The following is a 20157-nucleotide window of genomic DNA, read 5'->3' as shown; positions in this document are numbered from 1 at the left end:
CTGCTGATAAAACAATAATTACACTACGTATGACAATCAAAACTGTGATAAATATCTGTAAAATTAACTCTTTAATGGAAACTAACAAGGAAATCGATGCGGTACTGAAGTACTCAAGTCTATCTTTCTTTCTGTTTCTCTTTCTCTTATATATATATATATATATATATACATACATACATACATACATACGTACATACATAGCATGATAGATAGCATGTCTACAGTTTTGTCTACTCTCGGAGGATATAGGTATCTGCCTACTTTGGATGGAGAGACACCACGGTTCACTAGACATAGGCTACCTCATTCACGCTAATGGAGCTATTAGCGTCCTGGCGGCTGCCTCGCTATCCAAACAAACCCCAAAGAGCCGCACACACCTCACATGCGTCTTCACTGGAACAGTAGCTCAACAGTGAAAGCTGCGATTTTGACCCCTCTGCATGCGTTCAAGGACATAAAACGTAAATTGCCCGAAAAGGGACAGAATCTCTTTTACAATATTTTACCAGAAGAGGCAGGGAATGAGTAGAAAAATATATCTGGTTAAAAGATTTCATGAACACAAATTGACACACAATTAAATTATCTATAGCTATCGTTTGTTTATATATTATAATATGAAAACACAAGAGAAAACAATAAAAACAGGAATATGCATAAAATGGTTGTAACTGGGGATAAAAGATCGAGAATTTTTATAAATCAACTCTATGGTCTAATAAAATAAAACGTGGCCCTCCAGTTTATAGGCGAGAAGATTTCATCGTAAAACTCGACAAAACTTAACCTTAACAAATTAAGCGTGCGATAATAATAATAATAATAATAATAATAATAATAATAATAATAATAATAATAATAATATACAGAGCAGTGCGGGACATGCGTGTGAAAAATCTAGTAATGCAAGCAGAACCATTTAAATCTCACAAGCAAGTCAGTCCAAATAGCTGATTATGTCAGATGCTGTTGGGTAGTGAGGCAGCAGTGAGGCAGCAAAAGAAATAAATAGAAAACCGTAAAACTAATACTAAATCAATGGTAGGGTATGTACTGAACTCCTTGAACTCGGCACAATAGTAAATCCCTTGATTAATATAAAACATTTAATCAAAATACACTGATTAATTATGTAATTATTTATGGTGCCAATCATCATATTTTCCATTATTTTTTTGTGCACTTACTATGTGTAGAAGTAGAAATATGCCTATAACGGTACAGCTATACATTGCGGAGTTGTTGGGATGTTATGTCAATTTACCACTGAATACTATCCCAGAATGTTTGACGCAACTTCTATAAGAATTTAGTGAGAATACTGTGTGATGCTAATAAACAGCATACTGAAAACACTGTGTGATTTCTAGTATAACTTATTGGATTGACTGGTGTACTGGGTTTTGAAGTGGATATTCTGTGAAATATTGCGGTGACATTGCAACTTCTCATTTTACAAAAAATACAGTAACGTACACCAGCTTTAAGCACACACACACACACACACACACACACACGCACCAGCAAAAAACATAGCGAGTTACATTGTATTTATTCAAAGCCTGGTATGTACAGAAAGCAAATTCTACGGTAGACTAGAGCTCCAATCGTGATAGTTGCTTTTGCGTAAAACATAGAAAACACTTTCATCTGTCTGCATGGTTGGAATTGCTCTGTATTTTTAATTAGGAATCCGTATAAGAGGAAAACATGAAATAAATAATTGGCCAAAGTGCGTATCCCTACTCCTTCTTCGGGTCATAGTGATTCTTCGTAATCAGCATTATGTTCCATAAGAGGACAAGAACCATTATTTAAAAAATTTTAAGGTTAAAACAGATTTGACAAATTAAAAACAAATTAAGACACCCTCCTTTAACGATGGCCTGCGCACGGCCAGACACAATTGAGTAAACATACTCTCACATTAATGTGCTGACAAGGCATTCTTTATCCAATAATGTTATGGCATTCATCCATGAACGCTAAATTTTGGTAATAGTTTAGACTGAATCAGATCGAGTTAACTTCATCGACGCATTGTGAAATATTTAGCAAGTTCTGGGCATACTTACGCAAGAAGCCAGTCATATCGGTGGGATCACTGTCATGTTGCTCATATGTGTGTTGTAGTTTCAGTGGGCAAAAGTAGGCTACGTTATGACATAAAAAAGAGCTTGACACTGCTCGGTAACCATACCTGTGCTAGATTTGACGAATAGGGTGTAAATTCATTTACGCTTGAAATAGAAATAGGTCCGGTATTCACAAGTTTGCATATAACAGTATCAATTAACGAATTACTCCATTAACTAATCAATTAACGAACCAAGTCACTGACATATTACACGGTAGGCTATAACTATATATCCTATCTATCCTTGATTATAAAATGCCATGGTTTATCATTTGACTCGAAAAACAAACTGAGGTATAATAATAGCTACACATTGTTTAAGAAATATAAGTGCAGCGAGAGTGTTTACGTTAAGTGAAACTCGTTGTCATCCCCCCCACCCCACCTCGCCCCATCCACCCCATCCCCCGCCTCGCTCTCTCAAATTGCCCATTTGAAGACATACGGCTAGAGACCGAGAAGACGCTGCCCTAATCTAAACAGTACTCTGTTGATGGCGAGCGGATGAGATTATCTCGTCTCGTTCTCTTCCCTTTCTTTCTCCTGGTTTTAGCAGCACCCAAGCATTTGGCACTGGCGCCTATATACTTGGCCACAATTGACAGGAGACAAGAGGTGTAGCATTTCCTTTTGTTGTCCTCTGGAATCCTGGTGAAGGCCGCGCCTTGTGATGTCAGCCCCAAACGAAAAGACACAAAAACCTATGTAGGCCTAATACATCATGCTATATCATCGCGTGATATATGTTCACCTGGGAAATCAAAGGTTCTGCTATTGCTTTTCTTCTTCCATTTGTACTGCAGTTATAATGCTGTCCATCAAAGTTTACAATGAGAAGATATTCAAAGCTACAAGTGAATATTAGTAATATCAGAATGTCAAGCGGTGAGCCAGGCAAAATATATGGTATTGTGCTGGAATGAGAAAGATTCTGCACGAGGCGGCAACCAGTGCAGTACTCTGTTCTGGACAACTGTGCGGGAAGGAGGCTCAGCATCAAGCGTCTTCACAGAGAGACCTTCCTCGTAAGCCCCGCTAAAAACTGCAGAGATCTAGCACGTCTCTGTTTCTGGTTTCAATCAGTCCTCAGTACTAAAAGCTGTAAAAAGAAGTTGGATAATAAGGTGAGAAAAACTGAGGTCTGGACTTCATCGAGGAGAATTTTGTTCTCGGCACTTCTTTCTCTGTTTTGGAACCATGCACACCATAATAAAATTCTTGATTAAGTGATTATAAGTACATGTGTACTAAAAACTAATACGAGCGAGAAATTCCCATACTCAAAAAAGTATTGCTGATAGTAATTGTATTTAAAATAGTAATATTAATATTTATTTCTTATTTATGGAGATAACGTTGATGATGAGACTTATGGTGGTTATAATAATAATTATTATTATTATTGTTATTATTATTATTATTATTATTATTATTATTATTATTATATGTTCATATTAATATGTATATATTTTTATTTTTGCTAAAATCAATCGCATAATAATTATTACTATAACCGTTACACTTTCTCATATTATTCCATTTAATAATCTTGATTGAAAAATATTTTACAGATTGAAACATATTAAGTATTTTGATCAACAGTCAGATCATTCTTTAACATAAATAAACGAGGAAATGAAAGACGAATTCAAAGCCCGAATCACTTAATCCACAATAAAGCCAGTGTGTTTTATGCCAAGAACAAGATCACGATCTAGCCGAGATCAAGACTGTGCCTCTCAGGCTATATAAATTGCGGTGACCGATTTGTGTAGCTATAGCTCTGGTTTTATAATACACGCGCAGGTGCCTATGAATCTTTAAGAAACGCATCTGCGTCCCGTTTTGGTTTAAGGTTTAAATCAACACAAGATTAAAGACACATCGCGTTCATCTGGATTTTTGTAATTCCAGGGGATAAAATTAGGCTATTAACTGTCATTGTCAAGAGAACAACAGCTTCAAAGATCCCACATGTAGGCTATTATAAATTATTAACTATTAGCTTACACTTGAAATAAATTTTAAAAGAATGCGTTTCCTAATATTTGATGATTTCCTATTTAGGCGAATCAAAACGTTGGACTAATCCGACTTTTCATGCAAGGAGCATTTGTTTAAACAACGACACCGGGGAATGGTCTATTTGACTTTTTTTCTGATTGGCTTCGCTGGGTGACCGGACAGTATAACGTGTTTGCCTTTGCTGAAATTATACGGATATGGCTTGCCCTGAATTGCGGTAGTTACCAACAAATAGTTGCGTACGTATTTAAATTTATCTTATTCTCATTCACGTGGAGTTCATCTGACCTCGTCCTATATTTAGGCTTCCCAAAGATAGAGACTAATCTGTAGGTCTACCGTTAAAGAGACGCGCTCAAATACATTTCGGTGTCATTTGAACCAACGGTCCGCTGGATTCGGATGGACTAGCCTACTACTGTCCCTGTCAGACACGTGTACACTTTCATCAGCCTATAGCCAACACTAAATAGCAAAATACAATATCTCAAACTTTTACGTCAGTTGGTTGCTATTGTTTTCGACTGATATGAAGTAATTACCGAAAAGACCATGTTTTTTAGCGAATACGCTAAACATACGCGCGGGCGTTTGTATTCATTAAAATGCCTCACGAGATAAATCTTTTTATATAGGCCTAATTGTTTTATTTATTTATATTTTTTGAAGGGGGAGAAGGGGGAAGGAGGGGGGAGCAGAATTTAAGGTCACATTACGATACGTTTGATGACAAGCCCCATGTGAATAAGCGTGACACCGCTCGCTGTCCACACGTCACAGAACGTCTGCATGTTTTCAAACTGCTCACTTCAATCTGCCGCCAAAGCCTCCCTCGCTCTTATTTGTAGCTCTCTTACAAGAAGTGACAGTTTACACACCAGTGTTGAGTCTTTCTACGGGCTCCTAAGTACCTGAGTAAGAAACTCATCATATTTCGTCGGTAGGGATACGTGGAGCGAAACACCATGTGCAGTGTTACACACTTTTCCATGGACAAATGAGGGTTCAAAGCCAAATAGTGTAGACTATACAGATAAAATGAGACACTTTACCATAACGGTTTGTAGGCCTATAAGTAAAACACATTACGTATTCCCAAAATTGTTACAATGGCTGATTTTTTTGGTTTTGGTAAATGGCCTCAACCAGGCTTTTTATCTGCGCTGAGAGGAAATAGTATAAGCCGATATTTATGCAGTGTGTGAGGAAGAGGAGATTGGAAAGAGTGGCGGGGACAGAAAGAGGTTCCGCTGAAACGGAAACTGATAGCAACAGATTGTATTGGCTAAAAACGTCAATCAGTTTTCTCAAGGAATTTTAATTGCTGCTGGGGCCCTGCTTATCGTCTGAACAGGTTTATTAATATACTTGCGATAGAGGCAGCGAAAAAGTCATGGACCCCACTGCATCGCGAATTATGGCCAACAGGAAATATACTTTTTCGAGTATGACTCGGCCTAAATTTAGTTTATAGGGAGCAGTTTAAAAAAAGTGATCGACATATATGCAAAAATATGAATGCGAGATGATCTATGTTATGTCAAAACCCTTTTAATACCTTAACGTGCAAACTGTGAGTGTGAAATTGACTATAACAGAGTCCAATAGGGACAACATGTAGCCGACTGCGTTAGTACATGTTAAAATGACATTATCAGAAATGTCACACTGCACATTTTGCGGTAGGTCTGTGTGCAGGTCTACGTTTAGGCAGCTATGACCAATAAGGATGTTGAAGAGCTCTTACATACTCTTTTAATTTTAATCAAACTGACCCTCCATAATGTGACCCTCCGTGTTTATGAGGGCTCTGGTTGTCTCATAGCAGCTAAATTGTCCACGTGTGCTCATACCACATCTATTAAGCAAATATTTCTGGTAGGAAACACTTCCTCAGACACTCTTGGGATGTCATCTGACCTTTAATTGGAGCATAAAAACACAAACGACCCCAGTAAAACATAACGGTCTCCTGTTATGGCAGCGCACAATGTGTGCACATGCATGAAAATCGATATAAATAGCTTATAGCCGCTATACATCTAAATGCGTCAATATACCCCGATGATTTCAGTTTAGAAAAACTTCACATCGGCTACGTTTTGTTTATGTTTATTCAGCTCCTATAGCGTCATATTCCAACTCACGGACGGCCATTGCGCGTGCCATTAAGTTAAATCCAAATGTCAACTGATGATGTCTGTTAAGATTTAAATAGCATTTTCTGGTTAATATTAATAGGCCTATCTTTAATAAGAAGCCATTTCCTCCAGGCACTCCCTCACTTCATTAGATGAAAAACTTTCTCTGGACATTTCAACGGATAAGCACTCACACTCTTGAGTGATCAAAGAAGTTTTTGGGCATCGGTCGTTGAAAATAACTATAATAACTAAACTTAAGAATTGAGCACCACTTACGTATTTCCATTCGACTAAAACACTCGGCTTCGATTACAAGGGGACTGAATTAGTCCAATTAAATGTCTTAAATTAAATAGACTAAATTAGGGGGTACACTCATAATTACGACCAACCTCCGTATCCTTGAAGTTTCCATTGTACTTCAAGTAGAACTCTCTCTGGAATACTTTCATTCATGATAATAAGGATGAATTATATTACAAACGTAATTATAAGCAACCTAGTTAAAAATGTATTCATTATAACATTAAAAGCCTATCGCAATAAGGGAAAAGTTATTTTTCTTAATATGAATTATATTTCATTCAATTTCAGTAATGGTTAATATGTTACAATTGCATAATAATAATAATAATAATAATAATAATAAATCATCATCATCATCGTTAATATTTATAATCTGTAATTTTCTTCACTATTTTGGCCTATTCCATTTTTAAACTGCATGGAATACTCACAAATAATCTACTTCAGCAACATAAACATGATTATCAAAACATGACTACCAAACTTTATAGATTATACAGCTCGTTCGTCAATATGATAATACTTCATAATAATTGTCCAATCGTTTTGAATTAATTTCTATTTTAAAAAATAAGTAAAGCTATAAATATTTACAATAAACACCCCGAAATGTCTAAAGTAGCACTATCTAACCACCCCGTAAACAGATATTTTGTCTTGTTTATTTTTTGTCGTTTATCATGGTCTAATTCATGTGCACTCGTATGCCTATTTGCGTTACATTCATCGTAAGCTTTCCATTCCATTACTTTCAGTAATATCTGTACGCAGAAAATTGAGAAGTTAAAAGATAAGTAGCCTAAAACATGGCCTAAGATTTATCATATACATACATTTGTTACAGTTACGACATTTTCTTATTTAAAATGCCTGAGACTACTGTGTCGCCATCTGTGTGATGGGCCTAATACTAGTCTCCATATCGGCAATTCATTTCTCGAGAATTCGCACACACATTGCTGGCTGGTGTCGGCTATTAAAAGTACCGAACAATAGGCTAAATAACAGGCCATATTACCGGAACGACAGAGGCCCATATCAAAGGTATTCTTCTATAAAATATCGTCTTCTGTAATGCTGTCTCACCGCGAGGAACGATGCGTATCTTCTGACGTCCAAAACGTTCAGACACGTCTTGAATATTTTGAGAAAAGTCTAGAATGAGCGAATCAGTCGTGTAACTTAATGGTGGAATAATCAGGGAATGCTCACAACCTGCTTTTTAAGCGTCCGTCTGAGCAATCTTATACGCCTTCACAATTATAATTGAAATGTTACACTGAAGTAGGCCTAAAAACACAGGAAAACAAAAGCCATTATTTCTTATTTAATTTCGCATATCAGTATTTTAACTGATTTAGTGAAGAAAGTGGGGTATCGGTGTATTTCGTAACTACCCTCGCCCCGTCCAATAGTATGTGAACTGGCTAATTTCGATGTCACTCTACCTTAGTGTCCCACCCCACCACAGTGACATCACAGGCTGGGAGAGGAGCTGTTTGCCTCCCAGAGTTTCCACCAACAAAACAGGCATTGGCTGTCAAAGGAAGCACGCGGACGTCCCTCTTGATGCACGCCAAGACGCAAGGTCCACGGCAATCTTTTTGCAGCCGATTTTCTAGGAGGTGAAATTACTCGCCATCTAAATAAATTATTCTTTCAATTGAGTACATGTTGCGTAACTGGACATCAGCGGAGGTAATTTCCTTAATGTAACCGAAAAGGACGGAATAATGCTTCCGAGTCCGGTCACTTCTACGCCGTTCTCAGTCAAAGACATACTGAAGCTTGAACAGCAACAATCTCAAACGCACCTCCATCTCGAGCAACCGCGCGCCCACTTGCATCGGGATCTGCTACAGCAGCAGCAACATTATCAACCGCCCCCTTCGTGCATGCTCGCGGCACGGGAGAGCCCTGCTTTCTCAGACGGGGAGGACAACATGTCCTACCTAAATTCTATGCCTGTGCGGGACAGCCTTTGTGAGGCTAGCCTCTCGGCAGGGATATTCGTTCAGTCGGCACTAGAACATTTGGTCGACCCCAAGTTAGAGGCTGATCTCGAGGACCCGGACACTGGTGAGTCACTATTTTGCGCTTTTGCAAAACGAAGTTTCATTATAATTTCATTTAACAATGCTAGATGTGCTCATGAACTAAAATAAAATTGGCACAGTAGCCACTGTTAGAAACCCTCCAAAGTAAAACGGCCAATGATTGTGACAATTAAAAAGTAACTATTTCGTTTTGTCAAAACAATGTAGCTTTATTTTGAAGCTTAGAAGACATGCGGCTGTCTACATAATTACGAGCATACTGGATATATGAATGCTATATTGTGCTTCCTTCTGTCTTTGACATTGGACAGTTTGACAACAGCAATACGGATTAAAAGTGGAATGAAATAACATTTATTATACGTAACCAAATATAATGCGCAAATACGCGATCCCATCCACTGTCAATAAAATGCTTTGAAGAAACGTTTATTCGTGATGAAGTAAATTCAGCCCATGATTTAATTGTGTAAATACGATTTGTGTCACCGTTATTAGACAAATTGGTCGTATGTTGTCTTAACGGTTAATGCAACTATTGCAAATATACAAATAACCCGATTGGTAAACAAATTAACGTGTTCACTTCGTTAGAGAAAATATTTAAACGGCATTCGGAGATTTAAGGACTTGTTATTCTCTAAAGTCTGAGAAGATGTAATCATTCTTAAAGTAGCAGAATTTGCTCAAATTTACACAGATTTAAAAATGATGATTTTAAAAATACAGGTTCAGTAACTGGGCTATATTAATAAAAAGGGACATTATAATTCTGAATGTAAGCTATTCATTATTTAAAGCACAGAAACTTTTAAAAACAAGTTTCCTTCACGAAATTCCAGTGATGTAAAATAACTTTTCAAAACAATCTGTGATTCTTATTTTGTGTTTTTTTTCCCCTTCTATAATGATTTCAGTCATCTGAAATTACACTGTCGACCAGAGGGAAACAAAGAATAGCCAATCTTCTCTGCGTCGATGGGCTCATAATTAAAAGTAGAGGAGACACACTGTTGTTGGAAACTTTGAAGTGTAGCCTACGACTCAAAATGAAAATAAATGTGAGTAACCAGAATTCAGGTTATACTGTTATCTACAGTGTGTCTTTCAGTTTTCTATCCCCTTTATTTGATATTACAGAGAGCTGTGGCGTCGTGACCAAACCGCAGGAATGCGAGAACGGCCGGCATTCGGATTCGGAAAGGCCCAACAAACAGAGGACCAGGCGGAAACCGAGGGTCCTCTTCTCCCAGGCCCAGGTGTTTGAACTCGAAAGACGCTTCAAACAGCAGAGATATCTATCGGCGCCGGAGAGGGAGCACCTGGCCAGTACTCTGAAACTTACGTCAACCCAAGTCAAAATATGGTTCCAGAACCGAAGGTACAAATGCAAACGACAACGTCAAGATAAGTCTCTGGAAATGGCAGGACACCACCATCCGCCACCACCGAGGCGGGTTGCAGTGCCAGTTTTAGTCCGAGATGGCAAGCCTTGCTTAGGGGGATCGCAGAATTATAATGCGCCGTATTGTGGCGCAAACCCTTACACTTATAACGGTTACCCGGCGTATACCTACGGCAACCCGGCATACAATACCAGCTACAGCTGCACCTATTCGAGTATCCCTGCTCTCCCTTCTGCCACAACGGCTAACGCGTTTATGAACATGAACCTCAGCAATATTGCGAACCTCAGCAATTCCACCCAGCCGCAAACACATCAAGGAACGGCGGTTTCATCGTGCCAAGGGACACTGCATGGCATCCGAGCTTGGTAGCTAAAAACGCTGCAGAAACCAGGCAAAGGTTTCCGATTTACCTGACGCCAGTTCCGATCAATTCATTTCAGCTACCATGGAAATTCATATTTAAAAGTGTTAGCTAGACCTATACATTGTCAGCAGTATTTCTGAAACAAGTGTTCTTGTGTAGTAGGCCTAAAGTTTTTTTTTTTTATGAGATGGACTGAGCCCATTAAGCAACGGTGCAAATCGAAGTGTTTACTACAGTCAGCAATATTTCAAGATATTCGATAACTAAAGACATCACATAACCTTTTCGAGGAGTCATGATTTAAAAGGAACACTACTGAAGTAGTCTGCTTTGTGCTGCTATCTGAGGTATACCTACTATTGGATTTCTACGTGTAAACTTAACAAGGGCTTTGTGACCTCTGGAATTAAAGGTCATTGCGATACAAAACTCCGGTGTAATGATGTCAGGATTACTTCAAACAAAATCCACACGCCTTTCACTGTTCTGAAGAAAAACAGTGTAATCTACGCTGGCTTTGTTTTATGGTCTAGTCTGCGCCTTTTATAAACGCAGAAATAGTTTATAGACATTTTATTCTGTTACTCATAAAACATTTAATAGAAGGTATTTTTCCAGTCTCCTTTAAAGAAATATGTGAGTTATCTTTCCCTCTCAAATTATATTGGGTTGCTGCTGTAATCTTCAGACTTTATAGACCACTTTTTGTGAAATTTGTGATTCGGCTACTTTCTATCATATTCGTGTTTATTATTCCAGAGTACTTTTTCCTCTATAGTTACTAATGTCAGTACGTTTTAATGAAAACGAATGTTGCACAAAACGCCATATACATGTATTAAGTACGCCGCCAATTGAACTTGAATCCAGGGGGCTCTATATAGCTTAATTATTTCCAACTTCTACTGAAAATCAGAAGCGAATAATCACCTAACCATATGTGTAACCGCACTTGCTCGTAGTGAAAATAAATTCCAGGGGTTCCTCTGGGGGAAAAAATCGTTAAACTGAACATTTGAGGTGCAGTTTATACTTAGCTACTTGGAGCGCCCAAGTCAGTCGATCATATTCTATGATCGTTGTTGTAGTTTTCGTCGCTATTCTCACAGAAGCAATGTGTGACCATGAACTGAAACAGATTAAATCCAAGGAGCAGGAGATCCCTTTTGTACTTATTGTGCTGTGTCTTTTGCATCGATCTGTGTAAATATCTAATATTTAAAACGCCCAGAATAATTACAGCCTGCAAAGCGCATTCTGCTTAAGTTTAAGAAACTTAGGTTCTGAGGTATGTAAAACACGAAAAAGCGAAATGGCTCAACATTTTAAAAAATCTTCCTTGTTATATTCGTGTTTTTGAAAAAAGGTAAGTTTGGTCATATCGTAAACATTATTATTATTATTATTATTATTATTATTATTATTGTTATTATTATTATTATTATTATTATTATTATTATTATTATTATATAAGCTCATTTCGGCGTTAGTTTCAGCAAACTGTCGCTTTGTTAGCCTATTGCCATTTACCAAAAATGTCCCTTTGGAGCCGGTTAGAAAGGGCAACCCAGGCACACTCGAATTAATTGTCCAAGTGCCAAGTGGTGTGAAAGGAGGAAGTTATTCTACATTTGGGAGCTCTAAGGACGCGATTAGGCCTCTAAAATACCCTGAAAGGAGCTGTTCGAGTTGGGTTGGAGAGTATGAATAATGGTCTTTATTGGATTCACAGACAAAAGGTGTGTGGTAGGCAGACTGGGGTACTCAGCAAAGACAAAAAGACCTAGGAGCTGCAAGATTGACGTCCTAATATTCCACATTGATGCAGAGGCAGGGGCGTTATTTTAGCTGGCTGGCCATACAGGGGATGGATAAAAATGTGTTCACTTTTGTTCCTTTCTTTTTTGTTCGCAGAGAAAGGGGTTCTGATTAAGGGAGGGGGAGAGCTCTCCAGCCGAGCTCTTCCAGGGCAGGCAAGCTGGAGGTTACAGCGGGAGGTTGGGTCCTGAAAGCATGGCCATTATTGCTACAAGTTTAACCATTTCTCCATTGGAGAAAGATGGGAGAGTCCAGAAACCGTGCGCTGAAACCGCGGGACAACAGCAAGACAATTAACCAAGAGACGGCGCAATGGGTAGTGGTGACATATGAACATGGTACAAGACTGGATGCAAATCCTATCTAAGGTGCAACTAACCGAAACTGTGAACGTGAAAAACACAAAGGCTTTGGAGTTCCAAAATTATTACCAAAACGAAACACGCAGCCATACTCGTGATGATCTAGACCTATCCAACATGCAGGGCTAAAATTATTGCAATTTCCTACATGGGTACGGACAGTGTCATTGCTCCATTGGTCACCCAAGGCATTTTGGTACCACGAGTGCACAATGTTTTTTAAATTGTTTAAATAGGCCTAGTCAAAATAATTACATGCTATATTCCATATCATACACATAAGCAAAGAGTTTCTGTCCGAAATTTCCATATTTACTTCACATGTGTTAATGACGTATTGACAGTTCCCAGGTAAACTAGGGGGGTTCAACCACTAAACATGACGCATATGGCTTCCTTAGGTCGTATAGCTTACCAACAATTTTAAACGTCAGATTGCAGGCTCTATTTTCAATTGGTAAACTGGCGATTTGGTGCTTCGTGTTACTTTGACTTGATGGTGTTTGTCGCTGCTTCACAGCATCACTTTGAAATTGAACCATGCCTCGATTTCCTACCGCCCAACCCGCATTTACAGCTGCAGAACAGGCACACTTCAATTCTGTGGGAAACCACCAAGCCAGGCAGAGAGCGCAAAAGAAAACAGAAAGTACACAGGTTTAAAAGTGAGTTCGAGCGGAGAATGGGGGTGGAGAGACGTAAGGGCCCGCATTTCTCAAGAGAAGGACTGTTCCGGCCTCTGAATGTTTTAAAATGTAGGCCTACTTAAAATATATATTCACACAGACAGAGTGTATTAAATAACATGCTTATTATTATTATTATTATTATCATTAATATTATTCTTATTATTTCTTTTGATGCTGGAGCGGCGGCCAAATCAGTTATAGCAGGGAGGAGGAGATAGTTCTATGGGCTATGTTGTTAATTATACCTATGTCTGTCATAGACTTAGCATTATATATATATATATATATAATCACTGTTCGCCAACACTCTAATAAAACAGAAACGATGGCGATACAAAATGAATATTATTTCCCTATTAGCCTGCATAGCTATTGGTAATTTCTTCACAATGGTCAAAATAGACAGCATGTTGCCAAAGTAAAGTGGGTTCCGACTGCAACCTATTCTGTGCATAGTGATCGCTCAAAAAAAATTCAAAATTATGATGTCCATCACGAACATTTCGGCGCATCTGTTTCCATTATTTTTCTTTGTCAAATTTCTGTCATTTTTTTCTTTATAAATTGTTCATTTGATTTTGTTTTGTTATACCGGTCAATTTAAAATTATTTCTTTACCAGTGTCCTACAGTGCCATGCCCAACAGGGCGTTCACGAGGTGCTTTCATCCATGCGGTGATCAACTATCGGATGGTCCTCCTTCGCTCGCCCTAAAAACGCTTCTTTTTGCGAGACCATTATAAGAACCCTGTGGATTACTTGAGGAAGATTTAATCAGCAAATACACCCAAATTGTATTTAACAATTTAACTACTGCATTAACCTCAGGGGCTCTACTTACAACCCTCACTACTAATCTCTTGTTAGGGTAAAACAGACTTCAGGCAATCAGCGACCCTATTGTACAAGAGCTATTAATGGAGATTAATTGGAATGTAAACAAAGACGAGGCAAGGCTTGGTCTGGACTGATAGCGTCGATGTACCCTTCCACACGGCTGCCAGTAAAGACATACCTGGTGTCAGAATAGAGTGGCCCTGGTGCTTGATACATGTAAATAAAGTTGGCGACACCGCGGCGTCGCCTGGGGACGGAACCTCGCGGATTCAGTTTCTGATGCCCAGATTCGTATCTGCACCAGAGTCAGCAACTCGTGTGGTATTCTTGCTGAGCTTCGTTTCTAAAAACAACAGTAAACAAGAGGTCTCCTGGGCGACTATGCAAGGGATATCGAGAACAAAAGGGAAATTTAGAGTATCCAAGAATGGGAAATGTCCACTTAACAACGGGCTAGTTACCATCGCATACATAAGCTCAGTTTTGTAAAGAGCTTGCACGATTTGAATATTTTGATTAATATCAAATGTGGTTTTAAATAAATTGTTTACCACAAAAGCAAGGCTTATTCAGTGGACAACGACTTGGAAACTGCACAGTGAGCTGTAAGTAGCTGCAGGGTATATGGAAATGTATGATTTATTAATCAGCTTACTTAAGCCTAGACGTAGCTGTTGGCCACACATACGGTTATTTTCCCTCAGTTTCCAAATGCTTCCCATTCAACCTCATAATTCTTCAACAACACAAAAAATAATACAAGTTTTTACATAATAGATAAATCAATGAAAAAACATGATGCTATTTTCAAGTGAAGGTGGTAATGAGAACAACCTCAGAAAAAATACCGACAGTCATTATTTTTACTAAATGTAGATCCCTTAAAATTGTTTCCACAATGCATTTCTCGAAAAAATGTAACAAAACTGCAGGAGAGTAGCTATTATTGCATGTCGATGTGTGTAACAATGGGCTTATCTGAAAACTCTGGCCTAATAAACTTCATTAGCCATTATTGCAAAGTGATATGGGTATTATCCCCAAGGCTGTGGTTAGGAGCATTTGGGCAATGAGCTAAATCCTATTTTGGAGGAGCACAAACACACCATCAGCTTGCCCAGTATGTTGATGGGGGCATGACATTGTGAATATCCGTGCACGGAGTCCATCACGTGGCCTTTTAAAATTAAAGAAAACAGGAGCAGAAATGTAGAATTAGACATAACCCACTCACGGCACCACATTAAACGTGTTTCAAAAATCTCCATTAAAGACACTTCTAAAGGAGTCGCCAGTTAAGCACCTCATTAACAGAAACGCTTCCATCACCTGAAAAAAAAGGATCTCACACAGGCATGTTAAGACAGCCCGTTCTCCCGATCTTGTATGAAAGCATTCCTGTGCGGTCAAAAGACAAATGTAACGAAACCAAGTATACGAAGAAACAAGACTTCATCTGCCATCACATCCCCGTCGATGTTAGTCATAGAATAAGATGAGTAGGAACAGGGCCGGGGGCATCATTAGCCCTACTTTTTGATATAGCAGAATTACACTGCAGAGTGATAGACTGCCTATTTATTTCCTTGTCGATTGTCCAATTCTCTGCCTCAGCGTTGAGAGCAATGTTTAGACATTCCCTCGCATACGTAACCAGGTAATTAACACCAATACAGATGCGCAAAATGCAAAAATGGACATTCTTATTTGATGTTTTATACCTTTTGTTCTCAAATGTGTTGCGCTTTTAAAAATGTGATCCAAATCAACATATTTTTACCATCCATAAGGAGCAATGCAAACAGCAAATAGCAATAATATATTCAGCTGCAAGATGTGGTATGCTTTTAGATTATCAGATGACCATTTCAGCTCTATGGCAACATCAAAACAATTTCATTGAATTAAGTATTATTTTTGTCTGGTTCTTATGCATTATTAATACTGGTTTACTTTAAAGGGCATCACCCTTGTGATAGGTATTTGTATCCACTTAGGCACAATGCTTGTAAAATACTTTTATTGAAGAGTATGTAGTCTTACATAACAGTGACCAGTGTGATACTAATAAGATATGGCATCCAATATACTTTGGAGGGATTGAGAATGAAACCGTCAAAAGTCTCCAAAGGGAATATATTAAAAATAATTTACCTATCAACTTTTTTCTGTTCCCCATCACTGTCAAATATCCAGTGTCTGTTGAAAACGAAAGCTATACAAAATAACTCAATTTGCAGTGAACCACAACTTAAACTTGGAACACCTCAACAAGAGTATTTTATCCTTTACCTGTGAGAACACCAAAACACTTTTAGGCCCTTGCCCTGGAAGCTGGTGTGCAGTAAAATGTCCAGTGTTAAATCAACTCTTACAGAGTACATGTGGTCCTGACTGGATTCCTGTAATTGAATTAATGTTGGACAATATTTTACAGCGTATAATTATGAAGCTTTAAAATAGAAGTGATAACTGGCAGTTATCTCAAAGATGCAGTTTATGTCACAGGTTACATTTGACAGGTTATATACTTGAGTAAAAATTATGCTTCCTGCAGGCTTTGTTTTCCCTGAGGAATTTTGGGAAAATGTTGGGGGAATGTTGGGTCAGTGAAGTCTCTGGTCTGACATTTCCTCAAAACGATGTGCTTTAAAGATAAATATTCCGTGGAAACTGGGCTATTGAGGCCTAGTTACATGAGGCAGGTTCGGGGATATGACAGTCACTGCCCTTTAGATGATCCCTCCTTTCTCTTGGACATCCCACAGCAGTGATATTAATAGAAGGAGCCGAATGACCTCACCACAAGGACAGCTTTCAAATATGGACTCTTCCAAGTTTTCCGAACAAGAAACTGAAGTCTCGGAGACCTCCCAGGAATAACAGCTGATTGTTTATCTACCACAAGCAGTTCAATATTTATAGTATGGCTTACTAAGGTTTACTGTATAACTATTAGCAACACAAACTATAACAAACCCTGAACTCTGTGGGAAAACACACAACAATTAACGCAATATTAGCATCTGTGGGGGCTTAAGAGTTTTCCCCATTTTTTATTTAGAAGAGTTAGACCTTCCCAACTACAAAGTGTATGACCTTAAGTTTGCCAATGTTGAAATACTGTCTAAAATGTAAAATACGATATCTTAAAAAATATATATAATTTTCACAGTTCAAAGTTCTGATGTTGTGTTTCATGATAAAATGAACACAGAGGTTGGGCTGTGCACAACGATTGACACTGCTGGCCTATAAATCAGATGCATTAGTCAAGAGGAATTCAACTTGCTCGTTTTCATTAAAACTTTCAGTAATTCCGGTGACTGTAACAGGCCATTTACTGCCAAAGAATAGTGAATTACCACATCAATACATAATAACTAGTTATCATATGTAGCAGTTAATGATCTTACACAGCAAATCACCCTCCATGAGTCGGAGGCATACAGTTACATTCATAATATGCAGATTTGACTGAATAAGTAATTATTTCTAATTATTCTAAATGTTTTCCCTAATTTTGTCAATCACAAAAAAACATTCTGACTGATATTACAAATTCAACTGCCTATCATTCATCTACTACCTGAGAATTCACATTTGGCCGTACTTGCCATCTCTCTATGAATATGGGAATAGCAACAAAGACATGCTATAGCCATAAAATATTTCCACGACGAAACCTGTCTGCAAAAATCAAATCAAAAAGAGCTGTTCATGAAGAGCATAATGAAGACTAAAATCTAATTATTATTTATTATCCACGGAGCCAGTTCTTATTTTAAATAAAAATATTTACTTAAAATATGAATCTATAACACTGCTAATGAACGCACTTCAGTTTAAATGGCTGCTAATAAACCGATCAAACCAGATTTGGTCGTGTAGCTGTTAGAGCGTAGGTTACAGGGATTTATTTTTATAGAACATGAATAACTTTCAACACGAGGTGGCGCCATCTACTTATTATCTAATGAGAGAATAACGTGTATAAAGTAATAAACAGTATCAAAACATATGGCGGTATGAGATAGGCTGTGGAGACGGGTCAAATACCCAAGTCAAGAGCCAAACCGTTTTTCCTGTAAGACTACGTGAAATGCGCAATGAGCCTATTCAAAGACAAGTTTTATTTTGACTACTCCATATATAGACACTTCACGCATCTAATCAATGTAACACAAATTAGAAAGAGGTTGTGTCAACCTGCTAACATAAATTATGTAAAGTAACGGAGATATCAATAAAACCCCTCCAGAAGAGGAACAATTTCACTACCGCCTCTTACCTCTTTGGCACAACCGCGCGCGAACTGGTTCCAAGACACGCACTGTCCCCACTTGTGTACGCAGATAATTGGCTTCATTAATTAGAATTCCCTCGATGAAAATATAATTGGCTTTGGAGTCTTACGCATTATGTATGGCAGAAGAAAACAGCATGTAGCCTACGTTATTAGAACACTTAAATTCGCCACTGGCTATAGCCAAAAGACAGACATGAAGTATTCAAGCACTTTTGCTAACTGCAATTAATCACAATACATTTTAATCGCCAGATAAAAGTAGGCCTACTCAGTATAACGCGTATAATTAAATTAAAGATGACGAGGATAATAGCCTAAAAGGTAATATGCAAAATGGCAATGCGATATCGCGTTTAATTATAAATTCTGTTCAAAATCATTTCTCTTCGGGGAATTCAAAGTGCCGTCAAAGGCATATTTTTGCTGCCAAACCTAATTCATATTGAACAGATATTGCAGCAGAATGTGAGCAGCAAAGTCCATCGTTTCTCTGTATTTACAATTTCAGCCATAGTAGTCTAGCCTACTTCATATAATTGAGTCTGAATGTTAATTTCGTTTCGAGCTTCACTGAAACGCCTACCTGCCATTATTGTTACCAAGCAGGTGCGACAACATGTCATGCCTGCAACGTATAGCATGCAGTTCTCGTAGTTAAAATCGTGCGTCTGGAGTTTTCAAAAGGAAAATAATATTCGGAGTGGAGTTGGCCTGCAGATAGACATGCGCGCTGTTGTGCACGCCGAAGTGTGGATACAAACCTGCAGGTCGTGGCAGGCCGAATGCAGGCGTACATTGATATTATCAGTAACTGGGCCTATGCCCCAGATTTACTGAGGGAAAAAAGAAAATGTTGCTCAAAACGACCTGCAAGTCTGTAGTGAATACGCACATTTTAAACTTCCGTGTTCAGGTTTTCAGATAGATAAAAAATAACACGTTCTGAAACGCCACAGTCTATAGGCTACTCATTTATGGCACAGAGTAACCTGTAAATGTTGTATATAGATGACAGATTGTTATACTTATCTCCACAGTCATAAGGACCCATAATCGGAGTGTTGCCGCAATTGGTTATTGGTTCGCACGTAGTTGCTTGAAAGTAGCAGAAGAAAATATAAAAATTTGCTGACGGTTCTCTTTCGGATCTTGGTAAGAAGAAATTGCAACTGACACTCATATGAAAACGACCGGAGGACACTGAAGTAGCTGATAGGGTCACCGAAATAAAGTGTTGGCAGAAAAGTTCTGAGGATGCTTTCTATGGACAGGAGAAGAATTGTGCTGAGAAGACCTCGGATGTTCAGAAAGGCAAGGCGGCGCTTCTTTTTTTTATCCTATCAGAGAATGTCGAGAATTGTTCTGTACGTAAATTATCCAGTAAACTTCATACGAAGCAATTTACTAATGGATATCAAACGAGCAGTAAATGTTTAAAATGTGGACCCGAGAAGTCGTACAATATCGCGGACCCAGTGATCACAAACCCGACTATAGACGGAATATAGACGTCTGGAGGGGTGGAAATCTAGGTTGAGAGATATTTTGACATAAACGGACTAATTTAGAATAATTTAGCTCAGGATTTACCCAGATATAGCCCGGCTATATCCTAGCCGCCTATAAAACTTTTACAGTTCAAGCAAATATAGCCGGGTTCTCATCGAACGTCTAGATTTAGCCTATACCATCTA

General features: G+C 38.3%; 1 protein-coding gene across 1 annotated transcript; it reads left to right on the top strand.

The window, feature by feature from the left end:
• The first annotated feature begins 8152 nt into the window (after positions 1-8152).
• LOC118219828 (homeobox protein Nkx-2.5-like) lies at positions 8153-10867 on the top strand. The gene is made up of 2 exons (XM_035403280.1): positions 8153-8697; positions 9816-10867. Exons 1-2 carry the CDS (start codon positions 8352-8354, stop codon positions 10451-10453), a joined length of 984 nt encoding a protein of 327 aa, XP_035259171.1. The 5' UTR covers positions 8153-8351; the 3' UTR covers positions 10454-10867.
• The last annotated feature ends 9290 nt before the right edge of the window (positions 10868-20157 follow it).

Source organism: Anguilla anguilla, chromosome 2 (genome assembly GCF_013347855.1).
Source record: "Anguilla anguilla isolate fAngAng1 chromosome 2, fAngAng1.pri, whole genome shotgun sequence".
Taxonomy (NCBI): Eukaryota; Metazoa; Chordata; class Actinopteri; order Anguilliformes; family Anguillidae; genus Anguilla; species Anguilla anguilla.
The sequence above is the reverse complement of the archived record's forward strand: the minus strand, read 5'-3'. Positions and strand labels throughout refer to the sequence as shown.

What these genes read in the sequence shown, in the direction of transcription:
- LOC118219828 (XM_035403280.1), top strand. Translation starts at nt 8,352, where the DNA reads ATGCTTCCGAGTCCGGTCACTTCTACGCCGTTCTCAGTCAAAGACATA. An exon ending in TCTCGAGGACCCGGACACTG is followed by an intron (nt 8,698 to 9,815) that starts GTGAGTCACTAT and finishes TTGATATTACAG; the next exon opens with AGAGCTGTGGCGTCGTGACC.